The sequence below is a fragment of the Mustelus asterias genome, unplaced genomic scaffold, assembly GCF_964213995.1.
Source record: "Mustelus asterias unplaced genomic scaffold, sMusAst1.hap1.1 HAP1_SCAFFOLD_1985, whole genome shotgun sequence".
NCBI classification, from domain to species: domain Eukaryota; kingdom Metazoa; phylum Chordata; class Chondrichthyes; order Carcharhiniformes; family Triakidae; genus Mustelus; species Mustelus asterias.
The window spans coordinates 1-19273 of record NW_027591930.1 but is presented as its reverse complement, the minus strand read 5'-3'; the positions used below and the strand labels follow the sequence as shown (position 1 = coordinate 19273).

The following is a 19273-nucleotide window of genomic DNA, read 5'->3' as shown; positions in this document are numbered from 1 at the left end:
GCTCGGAGGGGGGAACTTGCAGGCGGTGGGTGTGTCTGCTGTTCCCCCTCCCCTTGTCTTTCCCGAGGTGGGGGGATTTGGTAGGTGCTGTCGAAGGAGCCCTGGCGAGTCGCTGCGGTGCATCTTGTCGAGGGTACACATGACAGTTCAGCGACAGCAGGTACACTTGCAACACGATTGCAATTAACAGGGACTACTCACGCGCCGCACAGTAACTGCCTCCCTCAGTATCCGTGTCTCCTGAAGATTAAAATCGTAATATTTGTCCTCTGTAATGACTGCAACCTGCTTCCCATCTCTACAAAGAACAAAGAGCAAAGAAAAGTACAGCACAGCAACAGGCCCCTCAGCCCTCCCAGCCTGGGCTGACCATATGATCCCTGAACTAACCTTTAAAAAAAAAACCTTCTGCCATTAATCGGTCTGTAACCCCTTCCAACCGTAACCAAACCCACACACGCACCAGGCAGCCTGTAACCTGATCGGAGAGAAGAAGGAAAGGGGATTAATCTCTCACCCACCCACACACACACACACACACTGGGCAGCCTGTAACCTGATCGGAGAGAAGAAGGAAAGGGGATTAATCTCTCACCCACCCACACACACACACACACTGGGCAGCCTGTAACCTGATCGGAGAGAAGAAGGAAAGGGGATTAATCTCTCACCCACCCACACACACACACACACACACTGGGCAGCCTGTAACCTGATCGGAGGGAAGGGAAGGGGATTAATCTCTCACCCACCCACACACACACACACACTGGGCAGCCTGTAACCTGATCGGAGAGAAGAAGGGAAGGGGATTAATCTCTCACCCACCCACACACACACACACTGGGCAGCCTGTAACCTGATCGGAGAGAAGGGAAGGGGATTAATCTCTCACCCACCCACACACACACACACTGGGCAGCCTGTAACCTGATCGGAGAGAAGGGAAGGGGATTAATCTCTCACCCACCCACACACACACACACACTGGGCAGCCTGTAACCTGATCGGAGGGAAGGGAAGGGGATTAATCTCTCACCCACCCACACACACACACTGGGCAGCCTGTAACCTGATCGGAGAGAAGGGAAGGGGATTAATCTCTCACCCACCCACACACACACACACACTGGGCAGCCTGTAACCTGATCGGAGAGAAGAAGGAAAGGGGATTAATCTCTCACCCACCCACACACACACACACACTGGGCAGCCTGTAACCTGATCGGAGAGAAGAAGGAAAGGGGATTAATCTCTCACCCACCCACACTGGGCAGCCTGTAACCTGATCGGAGAGAAGAAGGAAAGGGGATTAATCTCTCACCCACCCACACACACACACACACACTGGGCAGCCTGTAACCTGATCGGAGAGAAGAAGGAAAGGGGATTAATCTCTCACCCACCCACACACACACACACACTGGGCAGCCTGTAACCTGATCGGAGAGAAGAAGGAAAGGGGATTAATCTCTCACCCACCCACACACACACACACTGGGCAGCCTGTAACCTGATCGGAGAGAAGAAGGAAAGGGGATTAATCTCTCACCCACCCACACACACACACACTGGGCAGCCTGTAACCTGATCGGAGGGAAGGGAAGGGGATTAATCTCTCACCCACCCACACACACACACACTGGGCAGCCTGTAACCTGATCGGAGAGAAGGGAAGGGGATTAATCTCTCACCCACCCACACACACACACACTGGGCAGCCTGTAACCTGATCGGAGAGAAGAAGGAAAGGGGATTAATCTCTCACCCACCCACACACACACACACTGGGCAGCCCCTTCCCCTATCGGAGAGAAAGTGGGGTGGGGGTGGGGAGGTGCAAGAACCCTCTCACCCACCTCACCCCAGATACCCACAAACTGGGCAGCCCGTAACCCAATCGGTGGGAGATGGGGGGATTAGCCCTCTCGTCCACCTTGTTCCCGTACACCAGGCAGCCCGTAACTTGATGGGATGCAGGAGACAAGGGGTGGGGGTGGGGAGGGGGGGGGGGGGGTGAGGATTAATCCTCTCACCCACCTCCTCCCAGTTCCACACATACAGCGTGGCAGCCCGTAACCCGATTGGATACAGGGGAGGGGGAATTAACCCTCTCGCCCCACCTTCTCCCAGTTACGCACGTATGCTAGGGCAGCCCGTAACCTGATCGGATGCAGGAGACGGGGAGGGTGGGGAGGGGGGGGGGGGGGTGAGGATTAATCCTCTCACCCACCTCCTCCCAGTTCCACACATACAGCGTGGCAGCCCGTAACCCGATTGGATACAGGGGAGGGGGAATTAACCCTCTCGCCCCACCTTCTCCCAGTTACGCACGTATGCTAGGGCAGCCCGTAACCTGATCGGATGCGGGAAGGGGGAGGGGAGGGTGGAATTAACTCTCTCGCCCACCTCCTCCCAGTTACGTTGAAAACTGATACCTGGGGAGGGGGAGGTTGACAGAGAGGATACTGGGCTAGGGGTGGGGGGGGGCAGGTGGTCCCGTGACAGACAAGCCTTGACGGAGAAACTTCCTGACTTTCCTCCTCACCTGAACTGCAAGACACGGATTTCAGATCCGGCGAGGTGTGTGTGAAGAATTGAGCCAAAGATTTGCATATCTGTGTAATTCTTACCAACCTGCTGTGGGAGAAATAACAAAATTAATCATCCAATCAACCAACTTAGGTAGAAACATAGAAACTAGAAGCAGGAGGAGGCCATTCGGCCCTTCCAGCCTGCTCCACCACTCATTATGAATTCTCGGCTGATCATCAAATCCAATATCCTGATCGCCCCCCTTTCCCCCACCCTATCCCTCGATCCCTTTCGCCCAAGAGCGATATCTAATATCTTCTCAAATTCACACAACGTTTTGGCCTCAACTACTTTCTGTGGGAGTGAATTCCACACATTCACCACCCTCTGGGTGAAGAAATTTCTCCTCACCTCAGTCCTAAAAGGTTTACCCCTTATCCTCAAAATATGACCCCCCAATTCTGGATCAATTTGATATTGAGATGAGGAGGAATTTCTTCTCCCGGAGAGTTGCAAATATTTGGAACTCCTCGACACAGAGAGGGCAGAGCCCTCATATATACTTAAGGCTGGGATACATAGTGTTTTGATTAGCCAAAAAAAATTGCCCCTCAGTTGTCCAAAGATGTCCAGGTTAGGTGGATTGGCCATGCTAAATTGTCCCTCAGTGTCCAAAGATGTGCGGGTTGAGTGGATTGCCATGCTAAATTGTCCCTTAGTGTCCAAAGATGTGCAGGTTAGGTGGATTGGCCATGCTAACTTGTCCCTTAGTGTCCAAAGATGTGTAGGTTGGGTGGATTGGCCATGCTAAATTGTCCCCTTAGTGTCCAAAGATGTGTAGGTTGGGTGGATCGGCCATGCTAAATTGTCCCTTCGTGTCCAAAGATGTGCAGGTTGGGTGGATTGGCCATGCTAAATTGTCCCTGAGTGTCCAAAGATGTGCAGGTTGGGTGGATTGGTCATGCTAAATTGCCCCTTAGTGTCCAAAGATGTGTAGGTTGGGTGGATTGGTCATGCTAAGTTCCCCCTTAGTGTCCAAAGATGTGCAGGTTGGGTGGATTGGCCATGCTAAATTGTCCCTTAGTGGCCAAAGATGTGTAGGTTGGGTGGATTGGCCATGCTAAATTGCCCCTTAGTGTCCAAAGATGTACAGGTTGGGTGGATTGGTCATGCTAAATTGTCCCTTACTGGCCAAAGGTGTGCAGGTTAGGGGGATTGGTCATGCTAAATTGTCCCTTAGTGGCCAAAGATGTGTTGGTTGGGTGGATTGGCCATGCTAAATTGTCCCTTAGTGTCCAAAGATGTGCAGGTTGGGAGGATTGGCCATGCTAAATGGTCCCTTAGTGTCCAAAGATGTCCAGGTTGGGTGGATTGGCCATGCTAAATTGTCCCTTAGTGTCCAAAGATGTGCAGGTTGGGTGGATTGGCCATGCTAAATTGTCCCTTCATGTCCAAAGATGTGCAGGTTGGGTGGATTGGCCATGCTAAATTCCCCCTTAGTGTCCAAAGATGTGCAGGTTGGGTGGATTGGCCATGCTAAATTCCCCCTTAGTGTCCAAAGATGTGCAGGTTGGGTGGATTGGCCATGCTAAATTCCCCCTTAGTGTCCAAAGATGTGTAGGTTGGGTGGATTGGCCATGCTAAATTGTCCCCTTAGTGTCCAAAGATGTGTAGGATGGGTGGATTGGCCATGCTAAATTGCCCCTTAGTGTCCAAAGATGTGTAGGTTGGATGGATTGGTCATGCTAAGTTCCCCCTTAGTGTCCAAAGATGTGCAGGTTGGGTGGATTGGCCATGCTAAATTGTCCCTTATTGGCCAAAGATGTGTAGGTTGGGAGGATTGGCCATGCTAAATTGCCCCTTAGTGTCCAAAGATGTACAGGTTGGGTGGATTGGTCATGCTAAATTGTCCCTTACTGGCCAAAGGTGTGCAGGTTAGGGGGATTGGTCATGCTAAATTGTCCCTTAGTGGCCAAAGATGTGTTGGTTGGGTGGATTGGCCATGCTAAATTGTCCCTTAGTGTCCAAAGATGTGCAGGTTGGGAGCATTGGCCATGCTAAATTGTCCCTTAGTGTCCAAAGATGTTCAGGTTGGGTGGATTGGCCATGCTAAATTGTCCCTTAGTGTCCAAAGATGTCCAGGTTGGGTGGATTGGCCATGCTAAATTGTCCCTTAGTGTCCAAAGATGTGCAGGTTGGGTGGATTGGCCATGCTAAATTGTCCCTTAGTGTCCAAAGATGTGCAGGTTGGGTGGATTGGCCATGCTAAATTGTCCCTTCGTGTCCAAAGTTGTGCAGGTTGGGTGGATTGGCCATGCTAAATTGTCCCTTAGTGTCCAAAGATGTGCAGGTTGGGTCTATTGGCCATGCTAAATTGTCCCCTTAGTGTCCAAAGATGTGTAGGTTGGGTGGATTGGCCATGCTAAAATGCCCCTTAGTGTCCAAAGATGTGCAGGTTGGGTGGATTGGCCATGCTAAATTGCCCCTTAGTGTCCAAAGATGTACAGGTTAGGGGGATTGGCCATGCTAAATTGCCCCTTAGTGTCCAAAGATGTGTAGGTTAGGTGGATTGGCCATGCTAAATTGTCCCTTAGTGTCCAAAGATGTGTAGGTTAGGTGGATTGGCCATGCTAAATTGCCCCTTAGTGTCCAAAGATGTGCAGGTTGGGTGGATTGGCCATGCTAAATTGTCCCCTTAGTGTCCAAAGATGTGCAGGTTAGGGGGATTGGCCATGCTAAATTGTCCCTTAGTGTCCAAAGATGTGCAGGTTGGGTGGATTGGCCATGCTAAATTGTCCCCTTAGTGTCCAAAGATGTGCAGGTTGGGTGGATTGGCCATGCTAAATTGTCCCCTTAGTGTCCAAAGATGTGCAGGTTAGGGGGATTGGCCATGCTAAATTGTCCCTTAGTGTCCAAAGATGTGCGGGTTGGGTGGATTGGCCATGCTAAATTGTCCCTTCGTGTCCAAAGATGTGTAGATTAGGTGGATTGGCCATGCTAAATTGTCCCTTAGTGTCCAAAGATGTGCAGGTTGGGTGGATTGGCCATGCTAAATTGTCCCTTAGTGTCCAAAGATGTGCAGGTTGGGTGGATTGGCCGTGCTAAATTGTCCCTTAGTGTCCAAAGATGTGCAGGTTGGGTGGATTGGCCATGCTAAATTGTCCCTTAGTGTCCAAAGATGTGCAGGTTGGGTGGATTGGCCGTGCTAAATTGTCCCTTAGTGTCCATGATGTGTGTGTTAGGGGGGGATTAGTGGGATAAATGTGTGGGGTTACGGAGATCGGGTGAGGGTGACTCTGGGTAAGGTGCTGTGTCGGAGGGTGGGTGCGGGAGGAATGGCCTCTCCTCCTGCACCGTCAGGGATTCTGGGATGGCCTCTGGAAAGGCAGGGAGCCGGCTGGGGCGCTGGGTCGGGGTTGGCCTTACCTTGTTCACGGGGCTGGTGTCGCAGTAAGCGTAGGTCTTGAACGATGGCACGTTGGGAGGTAGGACCAGGAACTCCCCGACCTTTACCCCGGTCCAGACAATGCCAATGTCGTATTTCCGGAGGTTTGTCGTTGTGTGTAGCCTGAATCCGGATTTGTCCACGACCCCTCGAGAGAGTTCAAAGCGATATCCATCAGGCAACCCTGACCTCTGACCTTCACCCCTGACCCTAACCTCTGACAGTAACCCCTTTGACCCACCTCTGACCCTTGAGCCTAACACTTGACCCTAATCCTGACCCTTGACCTTAGCCTTAACCCTGACCCAAACCTTGACCCTTAACCCTGACCCTAACCTCTGACTCTAAACCCTGACTCCTGAACTTTGACCCCTGAACCTTGACACTGACCCTGACCCTAAACCTTGATCCTGAACCGTAACCCTGAATCCTGACCCTAAACCCTGAACCTGACCCCTGACCCTAAACCCCGACCCTGAATACTGAAGCCTGACCCTAACCTCTGATCCTAACCTCTGACCCTCCATCCTGAACCCTGACCCTAGCCTCTGACCCTAACCTCTGACCCTAAACCCTGAACTTTGATCCTCAATCCTGAAACCTGATTCTAAACCCAGACCCCAAACCCTAACCCTGAACCTTGACCCAAATTCCTGAAGTCTCAACCTTGACCCTGACCCTGAACCCTGACCCTAAACCCAGACCCTGAACCTTGACCCTGAACCGTGACCCTGAAGCGTGAACCCTGACCCTAACCCTAAACCCTGACCCTTGACCCTGAACGACTGGCCCTGAAGTCTGAACCTTGACCCTGAACTCTAACTCTGAACCCTGAAGTGACCCCTGACCCTGAACTCTGACCTTGAGCCCTGAACTCTGACCATCAACCCTGACCCTGAACTTTGACCCCTGAACCACTGACCCTGACCCTAATCTCAGACCCTGACCCCTGTCCCTGAACCCTATCCTCTAACCCGACCCGAAACCCTGAACCCTGACCCCAAACCCCGACCCTAACCTAAAATCGCAACTTCAAACCCCTGACACTAATGAACGAGCGGGAGGAGGTTACAGAGGTAGGGAGGGGTGTTGGGACTGGAGGAGGTTACAGAGATAGGGAGGGGTATAGGGGGCTGGAGGAGGTTACAGAGATAGGGAGGGGTGTAGGGGAGGGAGGAGGTTAGAGATAGGGAGGGGGTGTATGGGGCTGGAGGAGGTTACAGAGATAGGGAGGGGTGTAGGGACTGGAGAAGGTTACAGAGATAGGGAGGGGTGTAGGGGCTGGAGGAGGTTACAGAGATAGGGAGGGGTGTAGGGGGCTGGAGGAGGTTACAGAGACGGAGGGGGTGTAGGGGCTGGAGGAGGTCTCAGAGATAGGGAGGGGTATAGGGGGCTGGAGGAGGTTACAGAGATAGGGAGGGGTGTAGGGACTGGAGGAGGTTACAGAGATAGGGAGGGGTGTAGGGGCTGGAGGAGGTTACAGAGATAGGGAGGGGGGTGTAGGGGCTGGAGGAGGTTGGGGGATAGGGAGGGGGTGTAGGGTTTGGAGGAGTTTGGGGGATGGGGAGGGGTTTTAGGGGGATGGAGGAGGTTGGGAGATAGGGAGGGACTGTAGGGGCTGGAGGAGGGTGGGGGCTAGGGAGGGGGTGTCAGGGCTGGAGGAGGTTGGGGGATAGGGAGGGGTTTTAGGGGGATGGAGGAGGTTGGGGATAGGGAGGGGGTGTCGGGGCTGGAGGAGGTTCGGGGATAGGGAGGGGGTGTAGGGGCTGGAGGAGGTTGGGGGATAGGGAGGGGGTGTCGGGGCTGGAGGAGGTTCGGGGATAGGGAGGGGGTGTCGGGGCTGGAGGAGGTTGGGGGATAGGGAGGGGGTGTCGGGGCTGGAGGAGGTTGGGGATAGGGAGGGGGTGTAGGGGCTGGAGGAGGTTGGGGGATAGGGAGGGGGTGTCGGGGCTGGAGGAGGTTCGGGGATAGGGAGGGGGTGTCGGGGCTGGAGGAGGTAGGGGGATAGGGAGGGGGTGTAGGTGCTGGAGGAGGTTGGAGGATAGGGAGGGGGTGTCGGGGCTGGAGGAGGTTGGGGGATAGGGAGGGGGTGTCGGGGCTGGAGGATGTTGGGGGATAGGGAGGGGGGGTGTCGGGGCTGGAGGAGGTTGGGGGATAGGGAGGGGGGTGTCGGGGCTGGAGGAGGTTTCGGGATAGGGAGGGGGGTGTAGGGGCTGGAGGAGGTTCGGGGATAGGGAGGGGGTGTAGGGGACTGGAGGAGGTTGGGGGATAGGGAGGGGGGGTGTCGGGGCTGGAGGATGTTGGGGGATAGGGACCTTACCACTCCGGCTTTGGGGATTATCGTAGTGTATTTGCAGCATGTAATAGACTTTGTCGTCAGGACCTCCGAGGGGGAATCCAGCCACGTCGGGATAAATGAGGGACTGTGAGGGAGAGAGATACGTTATTTCTGTCAAACCAGATCACCGCCCCCCCCCACCACCCCTCCCCCCCCTCCGCCCCCCCACAACCTCCCCCCTCCACAGGTGTCCTGGTGGATGGTGTCCCAGTGAGGGAGGGGTGGGGGGTACTCCTGAGGTTCAAACTTGACACGCGCTAAACCCTGACCCTAAACGTGACCTCGATGCTAAACGTGACCCCTGGCCCTGAATGTGACCCCTGACCCTCAATGTGACCCCTGACTTAAACGTGACCCTTGCTGCTAAATGTGACCCCTGACCCTAACCGTGACCCCTGACCCTAACCGTGACCCCGGAACCTAAACGTGAATCTGGACCCTAAATGTGAGGCCTGACCCTAAATGTGAACCCTGACCCGATATTTGACCCCTGACCCGAAATGTGACATCAACTCTAAATGTGACCCCTGACCCTAAATGTGACCCCTGACCCTAAACATGATCCCTGAGCCTAAACATAACCCTGATCCCAAATGTAACCCCTGACCTTAAACATGACCCCCGATCTTGATTGTGACCCGACTCTAAACATGACGCCTGATACTTAACGTGACCCCTGACCCTTCACGCGACCCCCTGACTTTAAATGTGACCCCTGACCCTAAACATGACCCCTGAACCCAAACGTGACCCCTCACCCCAAATGTGATCCCTGACTCTGAACATGACCCCGACCCTAAACGTTACCCGACGCCAAATGTAACCCCACTTCCAATGTGACCCCTGACCCCAAACGTGACCCCTGACCCTAAACATGACCCCTGACCCAAGTTTAATCGGAGGTCTGGTATGTACGGGAGCGCATATTCCCCTGGATAGTGAGTCTGGTGCACACCCTCGGGCTGATCAGAGGGTCCAGGGATTCGGGCAAAAGAATGACTCCTTCAGCCAATACACAAATATTAGTGGATCCTTGAATCCACTGGGTTCAACCTAGTTAGGCTTCCTGGTAACGAGGGACGGGCATATGGACTAATGCTCTCCCAGTCCTGTTGACAGTGGAACGTTATTGGCTAAGGTAATAATGTGTAATATTGTAATTGGACCCTCCAGTCTGATTGACAAGACTGGGCGGGGAATTGAAGCGTCCAGGACAGTATAACAATCCTACGTTCGTAATGTTACGGCAGAGATGACAGACGGAGCTCATCGGCTGTTCTCTCTCCTGAATCATGCATGAGCAAATACAATTCCTTTTCGATCTTTAACTACATAGGATGCAAAGCTGGGCTGAAAAATGGCAAATTGAGTTTAACCCTGATAAATGTGAGGTGATTCATTTTGGTAGGACTAATTTAAATGTGGATTACAGGGTCAAAGGTAGGGTTCTGAAGACTGTGGAGGAACAGAGAGATCTTGGGGTCCATATCCACAGATCTCTAAAGGTTGCCACTCAAGTGGATAGAGCTGTGAAGAAGGCCTATAGTGTGTTAGCTTTTATTAACAGGGGGTTGGAGTTTAAGAGCCGTGGGGTTATGCTGCAACTGTACAGGACCTCGGTGAGACCACATTTGGAATATTGTGTGCAGTTCTGGTCACCTCACTATAAGAAGGATGTGGAAGCGCTGGAAAGAGTGCAGAGGAGATTTACCAGGATGCTGCCTGGTTTGGAGGGTAGGTCTTATGAGGAAAGGTTGAGGGAGCTAGGGCTGTTCTCTCTGGAGCGGAGGAGGCTGAGGGGAGACTTAATCGAGGTTTATAAAATGATGAAGGGGATAGATAGAGTGAACGTTCAAAGACTATTTCCTCGGGTGGATGGAGCTATTACAAGGGGGCATAACTATAGGGTTCGTGGTGGGAGATACAGGAAGGATATCAGAGGTAGGTTCTTTACGCAGAGAGTGGTTGGGGTGTGGAATGGACTGCCTGCAGTGATAGTGGAGTCAGACACTTTAGGAACATTTAAGCGGTTATTGGATAGGCACAGGGAGCACACCAGGATGATAGGGAGTGGGATAGCTTGATCTTGGTTTCAGATGAAGGTCGGCACAACATCGTGGGCCGAAGGGCCTGTTCTGTGCTGTACTGTTCTATGTTCTACATGCTGACTTTCGTAGTCTGTGTATTGGTTGAGTGAGATCGACTGAGTACGAGACACCCCACCTCAGAAAATTCCTCTTCTCGGCCTGAACACTTAAACCCAAAAGCAACCCTGCCTCCGGGCTTAACTGAGTCAGACCCCAAACCCTAAGAGTGTGGTCAAGCTGAGTTTGTGAAGTGCGGGGCCCCTTTAAGAGCTAGTTCCGTGTAAGTGTGTGGAAGCTTAAACTGCAGGGGCACATAGCGTACACAGGGTGTAACATTTATAGCCAGGACCAAGCATCAGAAATGTTCTGACGTTTTTCCCCGGGGCGCTCTGTATTCGTTGAACCTCACTTAACCAATATGTAAACAGCGAAATACAGTATAGAGTTAAAGAACAAAAAGGAATTTATTCGCTAATGCATGCGTCAGGACAGAGACACACACCGTCACTGAAGGTATAATATTGCAAGGTAAAATTATATCATTCGGAACATTTCACTATCCCGCCCAGTCTTGTCAATCAGACTGCAGGGTCCAATTACAATATTACACATTGTTACCTTAGCCAACAATGTTCTACCCGTCAATAGGTTCACAAGAATGATCCCTGGAATAAGATCCCTCCCCCTCATCCTTCTAAACTCCAATGAGTACAGACCCAGAGTCTTCAACCGTTCCTCACACGCCAAGCTCTTCATTCCAGGGAATCATTCTTGTGAACCTCCTCTGGACCCTTTCCAAGGCCCAGCACATCCTTCCTTAGATACGGGGCCCAAAACTGCTCACGATACTCCAAATGGGGTCTGAGCAGAGCCTGATACAGCCTCAGAAGTACATCCCTGCCCTTGTATTCTAGCCCTCTCAACATGAATGTTAACATTGCATTTGAATGAAGACTTTTCATATGAGGAACGGTTGAGGACTCTGGGTCTGTGCTCGTTGGAGTTTAGAAGGATGAGGGGGGATCTTATTGAAACCTACAGGATACTGCGAGGCCCGGATAGAGTGGACGTGGAGAGGATGTTTCCACTAGAACAAGAACAAAGAACAATACAGCACAGGAACAGGCCCTTCGGCCCTCCAAGCCCGCGCCGCTCCCCGGTCCAGGATTGAATCCTGAATCCAGGATCCCCGCCCAATTTTCCAGCCTATCTACATACCAATATCCTATCCACCGAGCTGTCCCCCACAGCTACGATGCTTTGTTCATTACAACCTATTAACTCACCCCCACCCCCCCATTCCAGACCATGTGATCTCCAGGGAGAGGCGAAAACCCAGAGTGAAAAACCCCAGGGCCAATATGGGGAAAAAAAATCTGGGAAATTCCTCTCCGACCCCCTGAGGCGATCGAAACGAGTCCAGGAGATCACAATGGCCCTGATCGGAAAATGCTTCCCAACCCTAGTCATTTCCACTTCCACGAACACCATATGAATTCCCTGCCCCCGAGACAGGTTCCCAACTATCCGCAGTCTCGCTCTGTACTGGCACCAGCAAGATGATCATAGAATGAAGCCTTGAAACGAGAAACCAGGAACAATTAGCCCGCGCCGCTCCCTGGTCCAAACTAGACCACTCTTTTGTATCCCTCCCACTAGTTTCCCACTAGTGGGAAAAACTAGAACCAGAGGGAACATAACCTCAGGCTAAAGGGACGATCCTTTAAAACAGAGATCATAGAAATCATAGAAACCCTACAGTGCAGAAGGAGGCCATTCGGCCCATCGAGTCTGCACCGACCACAATCCCACCCAGGCCCTACCCCCACATATTTTACCCACTAATCCCTCTAACCTACACATCCCAGGACTCTAAGGGGCAATGTTTTTAACCTGGCCAATCAACCTAACCCGCACATCTTTGGACTGTGGGAGGAAACCGGAGCAAACCCACGCAGACACGAGGAGAATGTGCAAACTCCACACAGACAGTGACCCGAGCCGGGAATCGAACCCGGGACCCTGGAGCTGTGAAGCAGCAGTGCTAACCACTGTGCTACCGTGCCGCCCCAATGATGAGGAATTTCTTCAGCCAGAGAGTGGTGAATCTGTGGAACTCTTTGCCGCAGAAGGCTGTGGAGGCTGGGCCATTGAGTGTCTTTAAGACAGAGATAGGTTCCTGATTAATAAGGGGATCAGGGGTTATGGGGAAAAGGCAGGAGAATGGGGATGAGAAAAATATCAGCCATGGTTGAATGGCGGAGCAGACTCGATGGGCCGAGTGGCCTCATTCTGCTCCTGTGTTTTATGGTTTTATGGAATAGGAGATTATTAGCTCATTGCCCCTGTCAGTTCCTCCCCCTTTACCAAGGAAACCTAACCCAGTCACCAAGGCCATTATTAACATCTGTGATTTCCAATTGGTGAAAGGAGCTATTCTTACATAGAAACGTAGAAAAACGACAGCACAAAACAGGCCCTTCGGCCCCACAAGTTGTGCCGAACATATCCCTACCTTCTAGACCTACCTAGAGGGGTTTGGATTATGAGGAGAGGCTGAGGAGATTGGGTTTGTACTCGTTGGAGTTTAGAAGGATGAGGGGGGATCTTATGGAGACTTATAAGATAATGCGGGGGCTGGATAGGGTGGAGGCGGAGAGATTCTTTCCACTTAGTAAGGAAGTTAAAACTAGAGGACACAGCCTCAAAATAAAGGGGGGTCGGTTTAGGACAGAGTTGAGGAGGAACTTCTTCTCCCAGAGGGTGGTGAATCTCTGGAATCCTCTGCCCACTGAGGTGGTGGAGGCTACCTCGCTGAATATGTTTAAAGCGCAGATGGATGGATTCCTGAGCGGTAAGGGAATTAAGGGTTATGGGGATCAGGCGGGTAAGTGGTACTGATCCACGTCAGATCAGCCATGATCTTGTTGAATGGCGGGGCAGGCTCGAGGGGCTAGATGGCCTACTCCTGCTCCTATTTCTTATGTTCTTATAACCCTCCATCCTATTAAGTCCCATGTGCTCATCCAGGAGTCTCTTAAAAGTCCCTATTGAGTTGGGGTTTTTTTTTAGGTTCTTTACGCAGAGAGTGGTTGGGGTGTGGAACGGACTGCCTGCAGGGATAGTGGAGTCAGACACTTTAGGAACATTTAAGCGGTTATTGGATAGGCACATGGAGCACACCAGGATGATAGGGAGTGGGATAGCTTGATCTGGGTTTCAGACAAAGCTCGGCACAACATCGTGGGCCGAAGGGCCTGTTCTGTGCTGTAATTTTCTTTGTCCTAATATTGAAAGTACAGTTTAACCTTATAATACTTAGTTAATTTGTGGTTATGCAGTTTATAATAACTTTGCAGTTTATAATAACTTTGTATATTTTGTTTCAGCCACATTGTGGATTCTCACTATATATTTATAATTCTTTTTATTCATCCGGGGGACCCGGGCGTCGCTGGGTCCAGCATTTATTGCCCATCCCCAGTTGCCCCTTAGAGGGCAGTGTAGAGTCAACCACGTTGCTGTGGCTCTGGAGTCACATGTAGGCCAGACCGGGTAAGGACGGCAGATTTCCTTCCCGAAAGGGAACCAGATGGGTTTTTCCCGACAACGGGTCATCAGTAGATTCTTCATCCCAGATATTATTTATTGAATTCAAATTCCACCACCTGCCGTGGGCGGGATTCGAACCCGTGTCCCCCCAGAACATTCGCTGAGTTTCCGGATTAATAGTCTGGCGATAGTGGGCGGCACGGGTGGCACAGCGGGGTCAGCACCGCTGCCTCACAGCGCCAGGGACCCGGGTTCGATTCCCAGCCTCGGGTCACCGTCTGTGCGGAGTTTGCACGTTCTCCTCGTGTCTGCGTGGGTTTCCTCCGGGTGCTCCGGTTTCCTCCCACAGTCCAAAGATGTGCGGGTTAGGGTGGATTGGCCGTGCTAAATTGCACGTTAGGGGGACCAGATAGGGTTATGGGGATAGGGTCTGGTTGGGATGGTGGTGGGTGCAGACTCGATGGGCCAAATGGCCTCCTTCTGCACTGTAGGGTTTCTATGATTCCATTTATCATGAGACCATCGCACTTGTTACCTAGCTGTGAGGCCATCGCAGTGACAAAAAGAGGAACTCAACAGCCTGCCTGGGGTTCAACTGAGGAGCTGCCACCCCTCAACACCTCGAGAGGGAAAGAGCAACTCCCTGCCAGCTTAGAATACCTCTGAAAAGAACTCTCCATCTATCTAACAAAGGGGTACCAAATCAGAAAGAGCTAACAGATGTGGAATCGGCAGAACTCCAAAGGTTTTTTCCCCAAAGCCAAGACACCTGGTTGTATATTTTTTGAGAGTGGCGAAACGATTGTTATTTTTTGTTGGGGGAAATGGATGATCCTTGTATTTATTTGAACAGCATTTCTACTTTAATCGATGTGTTACTCGTCTCATGAAAGCTCCTGGTCGGTTAAATAAATAATTCGTTAATTGTTCACTGAAAGCGGGAGTCAGGTGTTTCTGTTAATAAACTTCTAAGTTTTTAGGTGTCCAGATCACCAACAACCTGTCCTGGTCCCCCCCATGCCGACACTATAGTTAAGAAAGTCCCACCAACGCCTCTACTTTCTCAGGAGACTAAGGCAATTTGTCATGTCAGCTACGACTCTCACCAACTTTTACAGATGCCCCATAGAAAGCATCCTTTCTGGTTGTATCACAGCTTGGTCTGGCTCCTGCTCTGCCCAAGACCGCAAGGAACTACAAAAGGTCGTGAACATAGCCCAGTCCCATCACGCAAACCAGCCTCCCATCCATTGACTCCGTCTACACTTCCCGCTGCCTCGGGGAAAAGCAGCCAGCATAATCAAGGACCCCCACACACCCCGGACATTCTCTCTTCCACCTTCTTCCGTCGGGAAAAAGATACAAAAGTCTGAGGTCACGTACCGACCGACTCAAGAACAGCTTCTTCCCTGCTGCTGTCAGACTTTTGAATGGACCTACCTCGCATTGAGTTGATCTTTCTCTACACCCTAGCTGTGACTGTAACACTACATTCTGCACCCTCTCCTTTCCTTCTCTATGAACGGTATAGGAACATAAGAACTAGGAGCAGGAGTAGGCCATCTGGCCCCTCGACCCTCCTCTGCCATTCAATAAGATCATGGCTGATGTTTTTGTGGACTCAGCTCCACTTACCCGCCCGCTCCCCTTAATTCCTTTACTGTTCAAAAATTTATCTATCCTTGCCTTAAAAACATTCAATGAGGTAGCCTCAACTGGGTAGGGAATCCCACAGATTCACAACCCTTTGTGTGAAGAAGTTCCTCCTCAACTCAGTCCTAAATCTGCTTCCCCTTATTTTGAGGCCATGCCCCCTAGTTCTAGTTTCACCCGCCAGTGGAAACAACCTTCCTGCTTCTATCTTATCTATTCCCTTCATAATCTTATATGTTTCTATAAGATCTCCCCTCATTCTTCTGAATTCCAATGAGTATAGCCCCAGTCTACTCAGTCTCTCCTCATAAGCCAACCCTCTCAACTCCGGAATCAACCTAGTGAATCTCCTCCGCACCCCCTCCAGTGCCAGTATATCCTTTCTCAAGTAAGGAGACCAAAACTGTGCACAGTACTCCAGGTGTGGCCTCACCAGCACCTTATACAGCTGCAACATAACCTCGCTGTTTTTAAACTCCATCCCTCCGGCAATGAAGGACAAAATGTCCATTTACCTTCTTAATTACCTGCTGCACCTGCAAACCAACTCCTTGAGATTCCTGCACAAGGACGCCCGGGTCCCTCTGCAACAGCAGCATGCTGCAATTTTTTACCATTTAAATAATAGTCCATTTTGCTGTTATTCCGACCAAAATGGATGACCTCACATTTACCAACATTGTACTCCATCTGCCAGACCCTCGTCCACTCACTTAGACTATCTATATCCCTTTGCAGACTTTCAGCGTCCTCTGCACACTTTGCTCTGCCACCCATCTTTGTGTCGTCTGCGAATTTTGACACACTATGTTTTGTCTGTACAGCGCGCAAGAAACAATACTTTTCACTGTACCCCAATACATGTGACAATAATAAATCAAATCAAATCAAGCATTAATTAAGAATGGTTAACACCAAACACTTTAACCAGATTACAAAGCGAGGTAATCCTCTTTGGGGGACTTGCGTGACTTCTCAAGAGGGGATCATCCTCTGCCTCGTAACAAGAGGCCTGAACACTAAAACCCAAACGTAACCTACCTCCAGGGCGAACTAAGTCAGGCCTCAAACCCTAATAGGCCCCAAACACTAAAAGCCAAACTTAACCCTGCATCCAGGGCCGAACTAAGTCAGGCCTCAAACCCTAATGGGCCCCAAACACTAAAAGCCAAACTTAACCCTGCATCCAGGGCCGAACTAAGTCAGGCCTCAAACCCTAATAGGCCCCAAACACTAAAACCCAAACTTAACCCTGCATCCAGGGCCGAACTAAGTCAGGCCTCAAACCCTAATAGGCCCCAAACACTAAAACTCAAACTTAACCCTGCCTCCAGGGCCGAACTAAGTCAGGCCTCAAACCCTAATAGGCCCCAAACACTAAAACTCAAACTTAACCCTGCATCCAGGGCCGAACTAAGTCAGGCCTCAAACCCTAATAGGCCCCAAACACTAAAACTCAAACTTAACCCTGCCTCCAGGGCCGAACTAAGTCAGGCTTCAAACCCTAATAGGCCCCAAACACTAAAACTCAAACTTAACCCTGCATCCAGGGCCGAACTAAGTCAGGCCTCAAACCCTAATAGGCCCCAAACACGAAAACTCAAACTTAACCCTGCATCCAGGGCCGAACTAAGTCAGGCCTCAAACCCTAATAGGCCCCAAACACTAAAACTCAAACTTAACCCTGCCTCCAGGGCCGAACTAAGTCAGGCCTCAAACCCTAATAGGCCCCAAACACTAAAACTCAAACTTAACCCTGCATCCAGGGCCGAACTAAGTCAGGCCTCAAACCCTAATAGGCCCCAAACACTAAAACTCAAACTTAACCCTGCATCCAGGGCCGAACTAAGTCAGGCCTCAAACCCTAATAGGCCCCAAACACTAAAACTCAAACTTAACCCTGTGTCTGGGCCTAACTAAGACAGGCCCCAAACCCTAATAGGCCCCGAACACTAAAACTCAAACTTAACCCTGTGTCTGGGCCGAACTAAGTCAGGCCCCAAACCCTAATAGGCCCCAAACACTAAAACTCAAATTTAACCCTGCATCCAGGGCCGAACTAAGTCAGGCCCCAAACCCTAATAGGCCCCGAACACTAAAAGCCAAATTTAACCCTGCATCCAGGGCCGAACTAAGTCGGACTGCAAACCATAACGCTAAACCCAGGCCAACATTCGTTGGGGGCCGGTGGACTTTTGTTCGGGGAGGGAGGGGGGGGTGAGAGATGCAGGGGGTGGGAACGGGAGGCCAGGAAGCCTTCAATTCCTGAGAGAGAGAGAGAGAGACACAGGCCCCCCTTCCCGCAGACCGGGCTCCAAGATGGCGGAGGTTGCCAAGACGTCAAAATGGTGATGTGGCGAAAGAGGGGGGGATGGGAAGGAGGGAGGGGGTCTGAAGGACTTACCTGACCACCCACAGCCCAACCGGCCAGAACCTCTGCACAACTCATGAATAAAATGTCCATGAAGACACTGGAAAAGCAGTATTGAGTCTCAGTAAGATGCGCATCGGTGTATCTCGAAGGGCAGAGGTGGAGAAGGACATGGTGGACAAAAGGGACGCTGGCTTCCGGGATCAGAGGCTCCACCTGGAGGCCGGGGCACGGGGGGGAAAGGACAGAACAAAGTTAGCAAAACCACATTCAGAGCACCATGACAACCAGCAAGCTCGCCCAGCGAAAAGTACCGCCGTCTCCATCGTTCCCCCCGACGTCTCCCTCGCTCCCCCCGCCCTCTCCCCGTCTCCCTCGCTCCCCCCGCCCTCTCCCCGTCTCCCTCGCTCCCCCCGCCCTCTCCCCGTCTCCCTCGCTCCCCCCGCCCTCTCCCCGTCTCCCTCGCTCCCCTCGCCCTCTCCCGGTCTCCCCTCGCTCCCCCCGCCCTCTCCCCGTCTCCCTCGCTCCCCCCGCCCTCTCCCGGTCACCCCCGCCCTCTCCCCGTCTCCCTCACTCCCCCCGCCCTCTCCCTGTCTCCCCCCGCCCTCTCCCCGTCTCCCTCACTCCCCCCGCCCTCTCCCTGTCTCCCTCGCTCCCCCCGCCCTCTCCCCGTCTCCCTCGCTCCCCCCGCCGTCTCCCTCGCTCCCCCCGCCCTCTCCCCGTATCCCTCACTCCCCCCGCCCTCTCCCCATTTCCCTCGCTCCCCTCGCCCTCTCCCCGTCTCCCTCGCTCCCCCCGCACTCTCCCCGTCTCCCTCGCTCCCCCCGCCCTCTCCCCGTCTCCCTCGCTCCCCTCGTCCTCTCCCCGTCTCCCTCGCTCCCCCCGCCCTCTCCCCGTCTCCCTCGCTCCCCCCGCCCTCTCCCCGTCTCCCTCGCTCCCCCCGCCCTCTCCCCGTCTCCCTCGCTCCCCCCGCCCTCTCCCCGTCTCCCTCGCTCCCCCCGCCCTCTCCCCGTCTCCCTCGCTCCCCCCGCCCTCTCCCCGTCTCCCTCGCTCCCCCCGCCCTCTCCCCGTCTCCCTCGCTCCCCTCGCCCTCTCCCGGTCTCCCCCCGCCCTCTCCCCGTCTCCCTCACTCCCCCCGCCCTCTCCCTGTCTCCCCCCGCCCTCTCCCCGTCTCCCTCGCTCCCCCCGCCCTCTCCCCGTCTCCCCCCGCCCTCTCCCCGTCTCCCCCCGCCCTCGCTCCCCCCGCCCTGTCCCCGTCTCCCTCGCTCTTCCCGCCCTCTCCCCATCTCCCT

At 52.6% G+C, this 19273-nt stretch overlaps 1 protein-coding gene across 1 annotated transcript; it reads right to left on the bottom strand.

Moving 5' to 3' along the window:
- Positions 1-378: 378 nt before the first annotated feature.
- LOC144489074 (DBH-like monooxygenase protein 2 homolog) lies at positions 379-18074 on the bottom strand. The gene is made up of 5 exons (XM_078207023.1): positions 18015-18074; positions 8301-8403; positions 5962-6176; positions 2549-2640; positions 379-478 (listed from the first exon to the last, which is right to left on the bottom strand). Exons 1-5 carry the CDS (start codon positions 18072-18074, stop codon positions 415-417), a joined length of 534 nt encoding a protein of 177 aa, XP_078063149.1. The 3' UTR covers positions 379-414.
- Positions 18075-19273: the final 1199 nt, after the last annotated feature.

Excerpts from the sequence above, each read along its gene's own strand:
- LOC144489074 (XM_078207023.1), bottom strand. The coding sequence starts at position 18,074 with ATGGACATTTTATTCATGAGTTGTGCAGAGGTTCTGGCCGGTTGGGCT. Across the intron at positions 8,404-18,014 it reads GTTGGGCTGTGGGTGGTCAG|TCCCTCATTTATCCCGACGT; the intron begins GTAAGTCCTTCA and ends TCTCCCTCACAG. Across the intron at positions 479-2,548 it reads ATCCGTGTCTTGCAGTTCAG|GTTACAGGCTGCCTGGTGCG; the intron begins GTGAGGAGGAAA and ends CTCTCCGATCAG.